Source organism: Manis javanica, chromosome 9 (assembly GCF_040802235.1).
Source record: "Manis javanica isolate MJ-LG chromosome 9, MJ_LKY, whole genome shotgun sequence".
NCBI lineage: Eukaryota > Metazoa > Chordata > Mammalia > Pholidota > Manidae > Manis > Manis javanica.
The window spans coordinates 3192595-3211621 of record NC_133164.1 but is presented as its reverse complement, the minus strand read 5'-3'; the positions used below and the strand labels follow the sequence as shown (position 1 = coordinate 3211621).

Genomic DNA, 19027 nt, shown 5'->3' with positions numbered 1-19027 from the left:
AAATAAATGTGTTCATGCATTACTTCTATATTAACAAATGATTTTTTAAATTTATAGCTGCTACATAAATACGATTGATAGAGTATGATAGAGGCTCAAATTATTGTTTTGAGCATTTATGAAAACTGTGAACCCCACTGACTGTGTTTTCTCCAAAGCACTTTTGCTTTTGTATAATAATCAATGGATTGTGTATTTTACAGCACTACCCTTACTTCTTAAAGTAATCTTCAAGCTTCTTTCACATGATTCGGACTGGTAACCATGAGTTTAGGCAGCTCACTCATGTTACTATTCCCTTAACATATGAGCATCGCCGCTTTAACATAAGGTGGTTTTACTTTGGAGAAAAATGAAGAAAGAGCAGGATGTATGTGCTGGTGGCTGGAAAGGACCCCCACAGGTGGTGGTCTCTTGTCCATGTTTACATGAAATGATGCATTCAAGAAATATAGTGGACTGGCCAGAAGCTTTGTCTTTACTCCAAGGCAGAATTCACTTAAGTTATGGATTTGAGTTCTACATCAGCCTGAGGGCTGAAACCTAAAAGCATCTGTGGGTGACGGTGGCTGGTTTTGAGGCGACTATATGACTGACTTCCAGTATTTTTTCTTTATGAAACGAAGGGTCTGAGGATTACCTCATTTTTGGAAAAAAAGTCTAGATAGTCTAGATTAAGTCATAATTTGAAAACAGTTCAATTAAGCCTGGTTATCAGTGGCTTCTAATAAGTTCTCGTTGCGCTTTAGAATTATTCATGTGTTTCATCTATCTCCATACACACGTTTTTAGTTCAGGCCTTCTTCACGGTGCCTTTGGTGAGAACCTCTCCAGAGCGACGGACATGTGATCAGACCCTTTCTGCTGGATTTCCTGAAGCCACAGGGAACTGCCCGGCAGGCCCTTGGGTCCGTGCGGCACAGGCTTGCTTTGCTGTGTCATTTCTGTAAAGTGAAAACTTCTGAAACTCATTCTAAGTGGAAAAATAAGTGGTATAATCTGATTTTCACACATTTTCTATGAATCAACTGGTTATAGGATGATTTTTTCTGTGTAGTTATTTGAATGCTATATCCACTTGAAAGCCGTCTGGAACGATGGCACATGGAGAGCAAAGCTGCGAGCATCAGTTCGCACGGGCAGCCCCAGGGGTACCACCCCAGAACCCGGCCTCACTGACACAGGAGGAGGCAGGATGGAGTGGCTGGCCCGCTGGAGAAGCTCCCCAGAGACGAGCTCATTGTCACGTCAAACAGATTTCCCAGGCTTTGGAGGGCCAGCTTGTTGACAGGCGAACAGGTATCCTTTGCACAGGTGCACAAAATCCCTGTTACTGGGCACTGTGGAAGGAGAAACTGGGATTATAATCTGAGAGAGGTTTTACATAGCCTCTAACGTTTTAAGAATGAGGAGTCAGACAGAGGAAGACTTCCAGCGCTATGACTTACCCAGGCTATGCGGACGCGGAGTGGGGAACGAAATCAGAACTTTGACTTCATCTCACCTCCCCACGTGAGATCAGAGTTACTTGTATGTGTGAGAGAGAGAGAGAGAGGAGCAGAGAGGGAGAGACTGAGCTTCTGAAAGAAAAACAGCCCTTACAAAAGACAAAACAAAGTTGAAAGAAACATACTTCCGCTATTCGTGTTTATTCACCACCAAAAAAAAAAGCCTTGCAATAATTATTTTCTTTATATTGAAAACGTAATTTTCAAGGAATGGTCTAGATTTTATTGTATGTCCTTGTAAAATATATGGTCTTTGAAGGAGTCACTCTTACAGTGCTGAGAATTGCAAGATTAACATTTTACCATAACATTAAATAAAGTCAATTGGATGAAAGATTTATTATTTCATTAATGTAGAATAGTACAGTAGAGAAAAGATAATAAAAGAGCAAGAAACTGTTAAAGTTTTAAGCACCCTCCACTTTTTTTTTTACCTCTTCTAAGGCAAAGCATTGTATCAAGGCCCTTGGCTCTTATTAGTACAATAAATTAATGGTTTATAACCTTTGTTTTATTACTCAAGGAGGACTTCATAAATCAACTGTAAGAACAAGCTAGAAAATAGCCTATAAAATTACTCTTTCTCTCCTATTCTTTCTCTTTCTCTGGAATTATTAATGTTGAAAATAATAAACATTAGGGACCTAAGAGTATCTGTCAGCACCATATGTGTTACTATGGGAACTTACCATACATACACACACACAACACTTAATTCCTTTTTTCTCTTGTAGTAAACACAAGCACATACATGCACATGAGCATATTTTTGTTATAAAAGTATTGTTCATTCCTGACAAGAAACTTGAAAAGTAGAAAACATTAAAAGAAGAAAATACAGATCACCCATAACTGAACTATCCAGGCATAAATACTCCAAATGTTTGGGGCATATTCATTCATTCAGTTTTTTAAAATAGTATTATAGTTGTTTGATTCTTTGTCAGTGTGTCTCTCTTCCTTTTCGGTGTGAACTTCAGTGAGGACACACATAGTGTCTCTTTTTATCTCAATGCATTTTCATACGTGTGTGTGTATGTGTGTTTCACTCCTTCAGCCCCTGCGGGGCCTGGCACACAGCAGACGCGGAATCAGTATTTATCACATGAATGAATGGATGGTCCTCCTCATCAAATTCTCTCTTTGGAAAGCAAGGTGAACTCCATGAAGCCTTCCTGACATGAGTGACAATTCCTCCTTTTTCAACCTCGCAACACGAAAGGCTTTCTATAACATCCAGCACTTGATAATCGCTGCGTAACACCTGTCCGTGCCTATTCCTGATCCCGCTTTGTTCTCTTAGAAATCAGTCTGACTTCCTCCAACTCCAGGTTTATTGATTGAGTCAACAAGCTTTTACTGAGCACCTTTTAAGTCCCTGCATTGACACCAGGCAGTTGTGATGCAATATGAAGGGAGAATGACATGTCCCTCTAACACAGGGCTTACAGGCAGCTGGGGAAACAGCCAACAGTAAACTAGTAAGTAATTGCAGGTTGGCATCGAGGCTGGGAGGAGCCGGCGTGGACACTAGCTCGGGCAGGAGGAGCGTCATGAAGGCAGCCCCAGGAGGAGCACAGCGAGGCTGGAGTCTGAAGAATATGGGGAGCAGTCAAGTGGAGGGGCAGGAAGCGCTGTCAGCGGCAGAGCAGCTTGGGCCAGACCTGGAGAGTCCCCACTCCGAGACCCGCAGAGCAGCAGCCCGAGAGCCGGTGGGGGCCGAGTGGCCGGGCACCGGGGGCAGGAGAAGGGGAGATAGTGGCGCAGGAAGCAGTGTTCCTTGGCCTTTACTGTGTCACTATCGCCCACTAGGAAGAAAAATTGAGAGAACTGCTAGGCAATTTAGTGCTGCGGAGAAGGTTCCCAAACCTCAGATAACAGCAGTTCGTGGCCCTTCAAAGATCAGTCCTCCTGGACAATATCTAACAACAACCTGACAACTGCTAGAACACAGTGGTGCTGACTTGACCTAGCCGATTCCATCTCTGAGTGCCAATAACTGTCCCCAGTTCCGGGTTTATTTAGTCCTTAGCAAGCCTTTGTTAAGCATTGATTATATGCCTCAAAGCTCGTAATAGCTAAGGGGTTTCTGGCTGATTAGGAATAAATTTCACCTGCTGGGAGCAGCAAGGGGCGGTCTAGAGCCAGGGGGACCCGGTGTGAGTCAAAGTTGAATACAAATGATGTATTTTAAGTTCAGTGTGACGCCTTTAAAGAAGGTGGTGACATGATCCGAATTATGCTTTAACCAGGAAAAAAGTGTGTTGTTAGCAAATAGTTCTGGAAAGCTACTTAGCAAACTAGTGGAGTGGTCCAGGGAAGGCGGGGCAGAGTCGGTCGGGGGCAGAGGGCAGCTGAGGCGGTCAGGGCCCCGGGCACCTCGCAGCGACCGTCCAGAAACAGGCCTCTGAGAAGAGCGCCAGCTCTTTTAAAACCCGTATCAGTTTAGGTCAGGGATATTCAAGCTCTTACTAACACGTGCAAGTTTGCTGCACAAAATATAGGTGGAGCTCTAAAAGATGGAGGGACTTGGCCCTTAGGAGTTGAAAGCAGAAGAGAGTTCACAAAAATAAATGCAGGTGAGTCTCAAAGTAGACATGAACACACCATAGAATAAATATTGGGAAAACCAGGAGACGTAACTAAGTATTTTTTAACATCTAAAAATTTTTTAACATCTAAATATACTCCAAAAAATACAATATAAGATCGAGGCCCTGAGTATTCGTATTTTTAGAAGTAAAGCAAATGTGGAAATACATGCATGGCCGTACCCGGGCAGATGCTGAGGGCAGAGGGCGTGTGCATCCACACCCCACCCCTCCCCGTGCATGTGGTGGGCTCGGATTACACTTATGCTGCTGTTAATCATTTATCGTGTACACATCCCAGGGGCAGGGAATTATTATTGACATTATCTAGGCCCTTTCCTTTAAAGGAGAGGCTAAAGGTGCTCCTTAAATGAACATTAACTTAACCCCTGCACTTTCCTCTGTGATTTTGAAGCTAATCAGTCCTGCTGGGGTTTGCGTTGGTTTGTGTTTTCCAGCTTGTCACTTTAGGAGGAAGAGATTTCTTTTTTAGAATGAAATGCTCTTGACCATATCAATATGCTTTCCACAATGAAATAATATATAGGATCAGATAGTAATCCACTAGGAAGCTCAAAATAGTCATTTGTATTCATCTCTGCTTGCGATACAGGTCATACCGTTCTATGTGAGAGTAATTCATTTTTCTTAACCTGTAATTATATGTAATTTGAGCCAAGCCACTTTCTTCAAATACCAGAAGATACGTTCTCTATTAGATGTGTATGGCTGTAATTATCTTTTCTGTGTTGAAGTTAAACTTCAAGAATAGTCTATTTATAACAAAGAGAACTTGTATTTAGTATAAATGTATCCTGGATATTTAAAAGTACATGTGGAGTGAGGCTGAACATCAGAAAAGATCTATTTAGTAATTTATCAAAGCTACCATGAAAATAAAAATACTGAAATGTTAATAATAAAATATGCACATCTAATATAATGGCCATTCTTAGACAGTGAATCCAAGAAGTAAATGGGGAAATATGTGACTTCACCCTGGAGAAGATGAGTTTTAGTTAAATGGTTGTTTTACTGATCTTCTTGAAAGCGTAGATTGTATTCTGTTAATCCCTGTGGTCCTGGAACCTGGAACAGTGCCCAGAATCAGGAAGTCCCTTGGCAAATGTTTGGTTTGTGGATGGATGGATGGATGGATGCTTGGATGGGTGGATGGATGAATAAAAGAAGAATGAATAAATGATTAGGACAGACACATGCTAGGATAGATGGACAGCTAAATGTGAGACAAAGAAAATCAAGAAAGATGCAAGATAAAATGTACCTGAGAGCTATGTGAAATGACGCAGGGCCAGGAATGAGTGAAGGACTGTTCTCAGCATGCATGTGGAAATGTAGGGGCTTGGGGGACTGTGTCTGTCGGGAAGAGATTGCCTGGTAGATACAAGAAGCGCTCTGCATGGGAAAATGAGAAAGAACAGTGTGTTAAAGGAGCACAGTGACATTCTCGGATCAGCAGGAAGGAAAACAAGTCTGGTGGGAGAGTGAGGTAGATATCAAAACCCATAAAAGAAAGAGCGTAGTGTTCGTCTCTTCATCAATAAAGCTATTTAAAGACCTGGGAACAGACTTACAGTGGTTGGGGTCCTTTAAGAAATACTAGGGTATTTTTTAGGATGCTAATATTAAAGTGAAAGAAGATGAATACTTTTAATGCTGCTTTAATATTATATATCTTGTCTTTAAAGGGGAAGTATTTATTAGAATAATGTTAATGGTTTTAGATCAAGGAAGATTACAATTTTTAAAGATTTTTTTTTTACTAGTAATAATGAAAATAAAGCATTTTAGGAGCAAAAAAAGAGCATTCACAATGAATATCCTTATTAAAATATAATCTATGGTAATTATCAATGAAAACATTCTAATACTTGTAGACGCAGATACAAAGGGATAGTATCTAACCTAACACTGGCAGCCACAGCACTGTCGCTCAATAAGAACTCAATGCATGAGATGCTGTAGGCCCTTGACTGTACCTACAGAAGCCTCACGGTGGTCTTCTGATCTTGACAGTATGTGACAAGTTAAAATAACAGTAAATGGCATCTCTTTTAGAGGAGTAAAAAGTGTTATCTCTTCAGGGATTAATAAAGATAGGTGAAGGTGGACTTTGAATGATGCCAAACTCAAAAGTATGCTTCTTAGTTTATAGGCACTTTGGGATCATTGAAGGTTTCTAGAAGATTAATAAGTTGTTGGGGGGAGCAATGTGCAAGGTGAGTCAAAGAGCAGGTAAAGAATTAGAGGGCAAGATAAATTCTAGATTTTGGTTTGCAATGATCTTGTACCAGAAGTAGGGTGGCACCAGAACTCTTAAACTTAACATCTTTGTTTCTTAAACTGCATTAGATGCATTTTTATAAAATGAATGAATTCAAACAATTTAAATAGATTTAACTTTTTAAGTTTGGTTATTTAAAATGAATTAATTTTTAAATATCTGCGTTCATGTTATAGCTAGTGTCCATTAAAATCACTTTCTTCGAAATTTTGCTTTCCCCATTTTATTATTCCATTTACTTTCATTTCTCTCACCTTAATAGTTGTAACTTGTGAACTTTATATTTTTCTGATGTTACTGTAGTCCTCAAACATCGCATATCAAGTTGAATATTCAGATAGGTCTACAAATAATGACAAAACCTGGGGTGTTATAGAGACACATAGAAGGTACAATTGTGACATAGATATGCTGTTATAGTGTACTGGTTATTGTAAGTACCCACCAGACTGAGAGTTCACTGAGTCATCTGCGATTGGAAGGTAAATAGCAGTTTACCCAGTAAATGAAGAAAAAAGAAATCATAGTATGTGTTAAGCTAGGAGAGAAGAACACGTACCCACTTGGAACAGCAAGTAATATAGTGCAGTTTGGGAAGACACAGACCTGAATGCATTGAGAAAGAATCATACTATAGAAAGTCTAACAAATCTTTCAAAAGCGTTTCAACATCATCCTGCAAATCATGGCCTGTTATTACATAATTTCAAGCACAAAAGTTACATAGTGAAATCGATGTTGGGAAGATCACTCTGGAGATGGTTTTGCCTGTGGTCTTACAGTGAGCGGTGGTCGAATTGGGTCCATCCCTAAAATGGTGAGGCCAGTGATGTACCCCTCCTTCAGGAATGCTGGGGTTGCCATGGAAACCAGGAGTGTCACCTGGTCCTGCTCACAGGCAGATGACCTCTGTCGGCAAGCCTGGCCACCCTCCTCTTTGCACCTCTGTGCCTGGAGGCAGCAGTCAGTGACAGGGGTCTGGGAGCAGCTTCTCGGGTCCGCTGGCTCGCCCACTTTCTCTGTAGTACAGTCTCCAGGCTACCTACACCCCATCGTGTCACTGCTCCAGCAGGTTCTGTGCTCCTATGACTTCCACCCCCAAATCCCGAAAACCTGCAGCAGTAATTGAGGCTCTCGATGTCATCAATGACAATTTTGTTTCATCTTTTAAAACCTGTCATTTCACAAAAAAAACCAACGGTTTTCTAATAAAAACAGTGATGACTATAATTCACAGATGGTTTGCTTTTACAGGAGTCAGAATGACATGAACATTTTAATCTCCTATCAGAACCCTCTGCACCCAGGGGGCACAGCTAGACGGCTCAGTAGAGAACGTCTTGCCTGCACCTTTCCTCTGGCTGGGAGACACATCTTTTCATAAGAGGATGCCACCAAAACCAAGAATGTGGGTGATCTGAACATTCGGTTTCACTTGAATGCATCCTAATTTGTTGGATTTGACATAGCTCCCTAAGGCACCGATTGCAGAGAAACTTTACAGGCATTTATTCCATAGAAAAACCTTCAAATGGCCAGTGCTTTTCTCCTTGTCAGTGTCATTAATACACAATGTAAAGCCCTGAAAATTTAGAAGGCATGTGATCTCGTCTGGGTTTTCTGGAGAAAGGTCCCTCAACTTATGCCCCACTCTTCCTTAGCATCACGATGGCGGAGGACTTGAAGACTGAAATGCATTATTCAGAATAGTTTCTGGGGAAGAACTCCAAAATACTACTCAACAGTTAATTTCATTCTTCAAGGCTCAAGAAGAAACATTTACAACAAATACGACATCTCTAAAAGACCAGCAGAGTCAAATGTCAAAATTTTCAATGAGCATCTCCAAATATTGCTGACCCACAGATGACATATGTGGTAAACAAACAAACAAACAAACAAACCAAAATGAAGGAATGAATCGGTCCATTGGATAACCGCAAAGTGCATCCAGGTGGCTGAGGGAAGCACTTCTTTAAATCACCTGAATGGGAGGCAGCATTCCCATGGCCTTTACGTCCAAGTGGGGTTCTTGTGTACATTCTGACCTTCATCCCCTCCTCCTCCCAGAAGCCCACCCCACTTACAGAGCCCTTCAGGAAGAGCGTTCTTTGGCATAACTACACCAAGAACTCAGCAGGTGCTTTGGGAGCTGGCCTGGCCTCAGCCCCAGCAATCACAGGGGTCTGCCTGTCTGGCACCCCAGCATCCTGCACACGGGCCCTACCCCTCACGCTCCCACCCTGCTCCTGCCTTGTCGTTACTGAATCCACGGCTCCCAGCGAGACCTCCTCGGTTGCATTCTACTGTCCCACCTCACCAACTATGTCCCAAAGCTGGGCCCAACAATCCATTCTCCAGACAGTGTTAATAAGGAACTTTCTAAATTTCAAAACTTATTTTTATAAAATTTAGATTGGATTCTCTTTAGATGTTCCAGTGTATGCATATTGTTCCGAGGAGCGTGCCCAGGTTTTTCCTGGGATACTCTTCACGATGCGGAAGAGGCAGCCTCTTTCCTCATTGCAGAGCCCAAGACAGTTTGTCATTGTCTCATTTTCTGCTCCTTGTCTTTTACATGCTGGGGTTTCTGTCCCACATTCAACTTTTACCACCATCCCTAGACACCTGGGAAAATACCTACTCATCCTTCAAGACTGAATGGCTCAGGAAACTTGTCAGTGAATCCCACCTGACCCCTTCAGGATCGCTCCCCAGGCATGACTCCGTCGCCGCACTGAGCATGAATTCTCTCTGGATTTGCTCGCTGCTGCTCTCCCCCAGTGAACTATGAGCGACTTGAAGAGAGGGGCCGCCTTTGCATGCCCAAGATGTAGCACAATTCTCAGGATAAACCTACTTTGGTTTCTTGAGTGGCAGGTGGAAATGTCACTCTAAGAGATCTTGGTCACCTAGTCCAACTCCCTTCCTGCCTAGAGTCTCCATTTAATTAAGGGATGGAACTAGGGTCCAGTTCTCCTGTTTCCATCCTGTAGGTCTTTTCCCATGTTGTGGTCCTCCTAAACCTGAGTTCCTCCAATGGTCATTACTGGTTCTACCCATTGTGCAGTATTGCTGGCTGTCACTCTTGGAGTTTCAGTTTGGAACCCAGGTTTGCATGAATTTTGCCTTTGGGATTTCATTCCCTCAGTAAGTTCCGTGCCACAGTCAGTGATGAGCAGAAAGATGACACACTCCCTCCTTCCATGCCTGCCTCACAGATTTGTTCTGCACGTTCACAGACAGGCCCAACTGTTCTTCCTGTTGGCTGCCAAGGGAAGTCGGCAGTTGAGAAGAAAAAAAAGGACTATGAATTATGGAAAATAACTAGGAAGGGAGAATGGCAATACAGTGGGAGAAAAAGTGTCAACTGTGTGGCCACTCACCCAGGTGACTGTCTCAAATTTCAGCCAACTAAAAGAAAATGCAATGAAGAGAACATCTAGTCAGCCAGAGGCGTCTGCAGCAGGACAGCTGAGAGGCTTCCCATGGATCTGACTAGCCCAACTGCCGTCATGCGAGATTCAAGCCCCATTCTCTTGCAAAACTGTGTGTTTCAGCAAGACAGCAAATCATGGCTAAGCCAAGAGTTGAGTGGGAAGATGGGGAGGAACGAATGCATTGGAGTGAGCTGTTTCCATGTGAAAAGGCTCATAAACCACCGTTAGCCAAACACTCTGAAGATGAGACAAGTCTGACCTATAAACCTTTCCAGGACCTAATGGTGTGTACATGTGTGCAAGCTTCGGGTGTCACTTTGATGTGTGACTTCCACTGTGGGGTGTTACCACTTAATGTCTCCAGCTCATGCTTGGGGACACACGTGTTAGTCTTCTCATCTGAATGGCGTTTGTCGCAGGTGCTAAGCGTATGATCATGAAGCACCGTGAGGTTTTCCTGAGCCGTTAGATCTAACAGAGCATCACCCCGAGCTTGCACAGCATTTCATGTTGGTATTTACCAGGCTCTTCTGCAATTATTTATGTCTGCTTCCTCTCAGGGACTGTGAGCATTTTCACTGTGAAGGGTGTTCCTCACACCTACCACCATTCTGGGAATTCTTTGGAAATAAGTACAGCACACAGGAAAATTACTTTTAAAACTCACATGTGTGGCTTATTGTTATGTGTTTCTTAGAATTTTCTTAGGCAACTCTCGTCATCAGTAGTTTCACATCTGGACTATCTTGCATGCCACAAGAGCTCCTCCTAGAAACTGATTTGGTCACATGCTGAAATTTCTTTTAAGAAATTCTAGAGAAGAATGCTCATTGTTTAGCTGCCTTCCATGCAAGCATCCAGAGGTTATTGCTTTTAGATGACCTTATTGGGACTACTTCTGTGCTGCAGTTCTATAATTCACTTGTATAAACATTCAATTTATAATAAGATACAGTATAGTGAAAAAAAATGAAACAGGTTTGGGTGTCAGCTTTTTGGGGTTTGTGTGTGTGTGTGTGTGTGTGTGTGTTAGTTCGATTTCCTTTTTTGTGGACTCAACCTTCCTGCTTTGAGTCAAGGAAAGATAAGAGTCTAGCTGGGCAGTATGAGAGTCCATTGATGGGGATGGTTTTATTCCAATAGACAGTCAGGACCCATGTTTCTCTCTTGCACTTCAAGCCCTGCAGTGTGTAAGCATCTGCAAACGTTAGTGGCCGTATGTACACACGGCAAACATTTTCATTAGAACAAAACATCTAGGATTTCTGATTAAATGCAATACTGTCAAAACAGTAAGGAAGATGCACTGGAATTAACTTTCATTAGCCTTCTAATCCTCTAGTTTCTTCTTATCCTCTTCTGGAAAAATCTCTTGCCTGATTATTTTCCCATCATCATTTGTCATCTTCATGTTGCTAAATGTTTCCCTGCTGCTTGCATTGTAGATGGGGGTCGGAAAGGTGCTTCTAAAATACTGGCATGCGGACCGGCTCGATGATGCGTGCCTACAGCTGCAGAGGAAAGTCGTAACCTGCCAAAAAGGTAACACTTCCACATGAACATTTCTGAACTTTTTTGTGTTGTGAAGTAAGAACTCTGAGTGCACCGCAAGTCTGAGCATCGTGCCTCCATCCGCGCCTCCTCTGTGCACAGGAAATGGTCTGGGGGAGTTCGGGAAGTGCTGTAGCTTGGCGTTCTCCTCACCCGTGTCCACGTCTCACCCGTCTCTAGTGAGCAGGTGCAGACACTGCCCGGGCTTTCTCTGGCATTCATTCCGTCCGAAATTTTATCAAACTCCCCCTAAATCACAATCTGGAAGGGGAGTATGCATACCTTATAATTTATGCATCTACCACGTTGCAAGTATTCATGCTTGTCAATCTTCTGGAAAAGCATAGGAGAAGTAGGGAATATCCTTGAATTCTTAGCAGCCTCCCCACCTGCCATCGTGGCACGTGGGGGCAGCGATAGAGCCAGAGTCCCGCGCCATTTCAGCGGTGCCATTATTAGGCTAAAGTTGAGAGGATTGGAACAGCCAAGAAGCCAAACCACAATTATGTAATTGTACATATGCCTTAGAAAAATTCTTGACTTTATTCTTCCTTTGTGAAGTGATGATAATAGTTGGACTGTGTCTTTGATAGCAGATAGTACCTATTTCATTTTAGCTTTGGGAGAGATTCCATTTCGAATTTTTTTGCTGTAAAAACCCAAGTGACTATCAAAAATGGGTACAATTTAAAAATCGTAACTATGCCTCACATAAAACATATACCCTGAATAGTTCTTTAATTTTTAATGTGCTTAATCATTTAATTACATTGTACATATCATAAAATAGTTAAAGGAAGGTAGAAGAGGGAAGAAGCAGTGTATCTGCTCCCTTTTGGTGGAAGCTGAATGGTGCGCTCGGCTCTCTGAGGCACTCAGAACTGTTAGAAAAAAGTGCCCCTCACTGGATGAGAAAACAGCTTTATTCTGTTCAAGCCTCTGTCATCTGAGCCCCTGTGGGACGTCTCCAATATGTCCCGTCATTTTCTGCGATCTGAGCGCCTGCACCATCAGCGTCCCCAGGGAGCCAGGGAGAAATGCAGCCTCCGGCCCCACGGCTGACCTCCCGATCAGAATCTGCTCCTGCAGCCTCAGCTGGACCTGAGGCAGAGAGGGTCCCATGTGCGAGCCCAGTGCCCTCGCCCCGGGCTCCAGAGCCAGCTGAGAATCCCATTTAATATTATGTTATACAAGTTCCCCTGGGAATTTTCCTTAAATATAATTAGGAGAATGTGTACCCTGTCTTCCATCAGACGTTCTCACTAGAAATTTCTCTTCTATTTAGTTACAAAGCTAAAGTTACTGTGCCCTGCTGACCTGAGACAGAAAAAAATGAAGAAAACCTTAGTTCTCTTTGCCTCTAAAGATAAAAACTGAGCCTAAGAATAATGGTATCAGATAAAAACCATTATTTCATATTGCATAAATGAACTAATGGGCACAAAAGCATTTTAAAAATTATTGGCTCTTTGATGCAAAGCGTTAATCATTGATTTTTATTTTTACATCTCTTGCAACAGTTCCTTCCATACTTTTTGCTAGTATGAAATTTACTCAAAATTTATGTGGTTGGGAGTCATTCCTAGTTTTTCAAGAGGTCTTGTTTTTCCTTTGTAAATGTTGTGGGGGAAGAAAGCGGTAACTCTTAGTCTTATATTTAATCATTTTGATTTCATTTATTTCTAACAGACATTTCTCTCATCGTTTTTTCCTGATGAAAACTATTAAAACCTGAGTGAATGTGCTAGGTGTCGTGAAAACAGTCTTTTGAAATTGTCAGAAGCATCAATATCTATTTGTGGCAAATTTGTGTTATTAGTTGTCTCGTCCATGTTTAGCAACTGGTATAGCATTTTCAAAGAATTTTAAAAGGCTCCCAGTGTGAAGTGAGAGGAGAAGAGTCCTCAGGATGAGGGACAGCAGATCCCTGGTGAATGGGGACTGAGTGGACGCCTCTGCCGCAGTGGGAGGTCAGAAGCCTGGCGCATCCACATTAACCTTCCCTTTACTCCAAGAGAGTATATATGAATATACCCTCACCTTCACCCTCCCAAAAGTCAGTGTCTCAATTTTTTTAAATTAAGGTATTATTGATATACACTCTTATGGAGGTTTCACATGAAAAAACAACATGATTACTACATTCACCCATATTATCATGTCCCCCCCATACCCCATTGTATTCACTCCCCATCAGTGCAGTAAGATGCCACAGGGTCACTATTTGCCTTCTCTGTGCTACACTGTTTTCCCCATGTCCCCCCCACACCATGTGTGCCAATCATAATGCCTCTCAGTCCCCTTCTCCCTCTCTCCTACCCGCCCTCCCCCACCCCTCCCCTTTGGTAACCACTAGTCCCTTCTTGGAGTCTGTGAGTCTGCTGCTGTTTTGTTCCTTCAATTTTGCTTCATTGTTATGCTCCACAAATGAGGGAAATCATTTTGGTCCTTGTCTTTCTCTGTCTGGCTTATTTCAATGAGCATAATACCCTGGAGCTCCATCCATGTTGTAGCAAATGGTAGGATTTGTTTCTTTCTTATGGCTGAATAGTATTCCGTTGTATATATGTACCACATCTTCTTTATCCATTCATCTACTGATGGACACTCAGGTTGCTTCCATATCTTGGCTACTGTAAATAGTGCTGTGATAGACATAGGGGTGCATCTGTCTTTTTGAATCTGAGAAGTTGTTTTCTTTGGGTAAATTCCTAGGAGTGGAATTCCTGGGTCAAATGGTTTTTCTATTTTTAGTGTTTTGAGAAACCTTCATATTGCTTTCCACAATGTTTGAACTAGCTTACATTCCCACCAGCAGTGTAGGAGGGTTCCCCTTTCTCTGCATCCTCATCAGCATTTGTTGTTTTTAGTCTTTTTGATACTAGCCATCCTAACCAGTGTGAGGTGATATCTCATTGTGGTTTTTATTTGCATTTCCCTGATAATTAGTGATATGGAGCATCTTTTCATGTGCCTGTTGGCCATCTGAATTTCTTCTTTGGAGAAGTGTCTGTTCATATCCTCCACCCATTTTTTAATCAGGTTATTTTTTTTTTTTTGGGTGTTGAGGCGTGTGAGTTCTTTATATATTTTGGATGTTAACCCCTTGTCGGATATGTCATTTACAAATATATTCTCCTATACCGTAAGATGCCTTTTTGTTCTGCTGATGGTGTCCTTTGCTGTATAGAAGCTTTTTAGTTTTATGTAGGCCCCTGTGTTCATTTTTGCTTTTGTTTCCCTTGCTCAAGGAGATGCATTCGGACAAAAATTGCTCATGTTTATATTCAGGAGATGTTTGCCAATGTTGTCTTCTAAGAGTTTTATGGTTTCATGACTTACATTCAAGTCTTTGATCAATTTTGAGTTTACTTTTGTGTGTGGGGTTAGACAATAATCCAGTTTCATTCTCTTGCATGTAGCTGTCCAGTTTTGCCAACACCAGCTGTTGAAGAGGCTGTCATTTCCCCATTGTATGTCCATGGCTCCTTTATCATTTATTAATTGACCATATATGCTTGGGTTTCTATCTGGGCTCTCTAGTCTGTCCCATTGGTCTATGGGTCTGTTCTTGTGCCAGTACCAAATTGTCTTGATTACTGTGGCTTTGTAGTAGAGCTTGAAGTCAGGGAGCGTAATCCTCTGTCTCAATTTCTTTAATGCAACAGGAACGAGAAAGCAAACAGGCCAGTTTTGAGATCTGCTTCTCTTCGTGTGCCTGTCCCACAGTTAAGGCTTCTGCATTTTATATTCCTGGAAGTCTGGATGTACCTTTTACTGTTTAGTATTTTTTCCCTTGAGGTTAGTTCAGCATAACTGTTTTACAGTTAACTTAATACAACTGCATTCCAAAGTAACTGAACATATAGTACTGCCATCTGAAAGCCAGCCTTAAGCATTTAGACATCTGCAGATCATCTGCCTCCAAAGCCATAATTGTGGAAATCTGTGTTTCGCTTTCCACCTTCTAATCAAGCAAAGGCATCAAAGTGACATCACAGATAACCCACACATTTATTCTCCTCTAGCCACAGATTATCTTAAAGCACTTAATGTTTTACAAGCCTCCCCCATCCCTCCCCACCCTGACTACAGACAGGAATAAAATATCTTTGCTACAGTTTTCCCTAAAATTATGGATGCTCTGATAATCTAAACAACTCCTTCTAACCTTAAAAACTTAGCATCCTAGAGGCCAAAGGGCCCCCGTGGGACTCCTCCACCTGCACTTCAACAGCATCCAGGAGGAGGGGCTGTTTTGCTCTCTGGAACATTCTCAGAGACTGGAAGCCGGCTTCCTTTCTCACAAGAGGGCCTGGTCCATTCAAGCCCTGTGCTCGTTATCATTAGAAAGCGCTTCCTCACATTATTGCATCATGCTTCTCTGTGACTCCCTGTTGGCGATAAGCTCTCTGCAGAGCTAAGATTGCATCTCTATGGTCAGACATAAGGGAATGCTTTGGGCCTCATAAGCACAGAGGTTTGAATACTGGCTTTGCATTGTGTTTGGAGGAATTTTCTTAGCTTCTGTAAGCTTCTGTTTCTTTGGGTACAAAATGGAGATAATAGTATATTACATTGAGTTTGGGTACTACATGGCAGAATGCCTAATGCATGAAAATGCATTTAAATGGGGGGCATTATTATTTTTATTCTCAAGTCATACATTTCAGCAATTTCAGAGTATGTTTGCTCACTTGTTTCCTCTAATTCTTACACATTCTTCTAGCCCCGCACCCCCAAAGAGCCAACAGGCTGCCCTATGTGTCTATACAGTCTCTTCCCAGAGTCTTAAATGCAGTGTTAGTTTTTCCAGAAGTTAAATCACAGTCCTATTAACAGTATGCGCATGATGTTTTCAAAGACTATATCCGCAAGCCTCAGACGTTTGTTATAATCTGATATAATGAAAGGCGATCAGTATATCCCTGAACAGTCCATTTGGAGGCACAGCCCAGAAATCTCTGGGGTTTGGGCTTTGCTCTTTTCTAGCAATCTCAGTCCAGTCCATCAATATCCAGCCTGTGCTGCCAAAAGAAATGTGGAAACGTTACTATAAATAGTACCCATGTGACCCCATTCAGGTTAGGATTTTTGCCTTCTGTGTTACCATTCCAGAATTTAGATATCCTTTTTAATAGGGAAGTAGAGTGTTTTAGTAAGCTCTCCTTCTGGGTTCAGTTGTCATGTGACTTGTGTTTGTGGGCCTCTGTGTTTTCACTTGGCTGCTTGCGCCTCCTCATGACTGTGTTCTTCCACGGAAGTTATCAGAGGGTTTCTAGCACGCCAGCACCTGCTTCAGAAAAGAGACATCAGACAGCAAGAGGCCACCTCCGCCAGCAGCTTTCTGCAGATGACAGAGGACATGGGGCTGAGGACCTACGACGCGCTGGTCGTCCAGAACGCTTTGGACATTGCCCGTGAAAACAACTGGCCCCGGAGCAAAGTGGACACGACTTCCCATAAAGAGAAGCTGGAGGCCAGAGACAAGCCAGAGGAGGGGACCAGGAGGTAAAGGCAGGTCGCATGCAGCATTAGTTACCTTCCTAAGTGACCCTGTGGAGTCAGGAACCATCTACCAGCCCTTATGGTGAAGTTCAAATGTGACAGCGGTTCTGGGAACAGGCATGCATGCAAAAGGTGCTTTCTTTTCATGAAATAGATGCTGTATGCATGAGTTTAGTCATATGAAACAATTATTGTCTTGCCTCTAATGCTTGCATCATTTACCATCTCAAGGACAAAGTTTTAAGGCATCTAATGTTTCTGTCTTAGCCAAAATATATAGCTGGATTTTGACATCTTTATTCAGGTATCATGTATAGAACGCTGACTCATAGAAACTTCTGGAAATCTGATCAGAAAAAAATGAGAAGTCACTCTGACAACATAAAAGTAGTGCGATCAATAAATGGTTGTATGTATTATATTTCCCTTAGTAAACTGTCCGAGTTTCTTTGGCAATAAGGAAACTCTGGGAAAAGTTTTTTATTTTAAGTTCACTTTGGATGCTGACCTTGACATAGAAATGTGGAGACAACCCAATCCTTCTCCATTTTATCACTTGGGCATCTCTCTGAAGGGTGAGGACACCCATGACTCACAGTGCCTCTCCCTGGGAGGGCAGGGACCCTGGTCCTTCAAATCCTCATTCTCTGTCAGGGAGATGCCTGTTTTTCCTTAAGACACTAGTAATATTTAGTTGTTTCTCACTGAAAATGACTCCCCCTTTGCCTTGTCTGCCTATGTCAAATGATTTTTTATTAAAGTGGAAATGGCAATGTGCATCTCGCTAATTAGCTTCAAATATCTCAGTGATTAAATCCTGAAAAAAATTCCCTTTGTACGGAAACTGTAATTAAACATTACAGGGAAAACAAATTATCCACTGAGTGCCATGCTTTCATCTTCAACTAGTTCATTTTCTACATGGGTGTCTGGCTCTGGCTCGTGGTAGACCCCAGCCCTGCGGCGCTCTGCCACGCAAAGATATAATTACAAAAACTAATGCTCAGAGACTCCTGGTAAGATGAATGCATTGGCATCTCACTGCTACATGATTACATTGATATGTGAAGCCAGAAGGAACTTTTTTAAACCAGATAACTATTAATTTTATATGACTTCCAGAATAATATTTATCATTTTCTCTGCTGGAACTAAACAGCCACCCCAATTTCTCAATTTGATTATGTATTTCACTTGCCTGATTTAAAATTAAGTGAAGACGTGTTTGTCTGTTTACTTATTGAACACCAGCAGTTCACTTGGCATTGAGCAACCAGATGGAATAGCAGAAGAAAAATAATAATCCTGCACAGAATTAAATAATCACTCATGGAATTTAAATGGCAAGGGCGGGAGTGGGGGAAGGGAAAAGGAGGGGGAGAGAGGGTACATCTGTGCGTTTTGAGTACACATATGAGAGTATATTCTCTTGCAAGGGGAGATGGTGATGAACTTGCAGCCTTTGATGCACCAGTAACTGCCTATTAAGATGGATTTCCCAGAAATTATCATTCAGATTGAAATTCTGGTTTTTTCATTTGCTTAATAATCAGAGTGTGAAAAATTCATTCAGTGCAAGTCTGATTCAAAATGCGGCACTCCCAAAGCAGCCTGGTGTTTGGGACTTTTAGCAAGGCCTGGTGATGACGGCGCAGCGTGCTGGTGCATCCTAAGGCAGGGAGGGAAGGATGGACAGGCGGCTCTGCGTGCTGCCCAGCGTCCTGCAGTCGGATGGGGAAGGCTGTCCTCCACAAGCTGGCGCCGTGCTGCAGGCGCACTGTTACCATCTGAATAATGCACCGGGGCCTCTCTCGGGGGTGCTGTTTGTGTTTTGTTTCTCCCAAGAGCTGAAGACCAGGGTGGACCCAGGCATTTCCACGGCAGCTCGGTCCCTGTCCCTATGGCGGTGGATGGCCTGGTCCAGGCCTTGGCTGGCCCATCCACCCGGTCTCCTCTGCACTCTGTGTTCAGCCTGGACCACAGCAGCGGCCTCCCGTCACCACGGAAACAGCCTCCGCCCAAGCCAAAGAGGGACCCCACCACGCGGCTGAGCGCCTCCTATGAGGCCGTGAGCGCCTGCCTGTGGGCCGCAGCCAGGGAGTCAGCGAATGAAGGTCAGCGCAG

The 19027-nt window shown here is 42.7% G+C and overlaps 1 protein-coding gene across 6 annotated transcripts in view; it reads left to right on the top strand.

Annotated features, from left to right (window-relative positions):
• MYO16 (myosin XVI) overlaps positions 1-19027 on the top strand; it is a 513550-nt gene that overhangs the window by 415544 nt on the left and 78979 nt on the right. For 4 of the 6 annotated variants that reach the window (XM_037024949.2, XM_073212365.1, XM_073212366.1 and 1 more), the window contains 3 exons: positions 11290-11386; positions 16660-16906; positions 18749-19017. In XM_037024949.2, coding sequence (XP_036880844.2) covers positions 11290-11386; positions 16660-16906; positions 18749-19017 — 613 coding nt within the window. The remainder of the gene's footprint in view (positions 1-11289; positions 11387-16659; positions 16907-18748; positions 19018-19027) is intronic. The other 2 variants (XM_073212367.1, XM_073212368.1) reach the window with 2 other exon arrangements.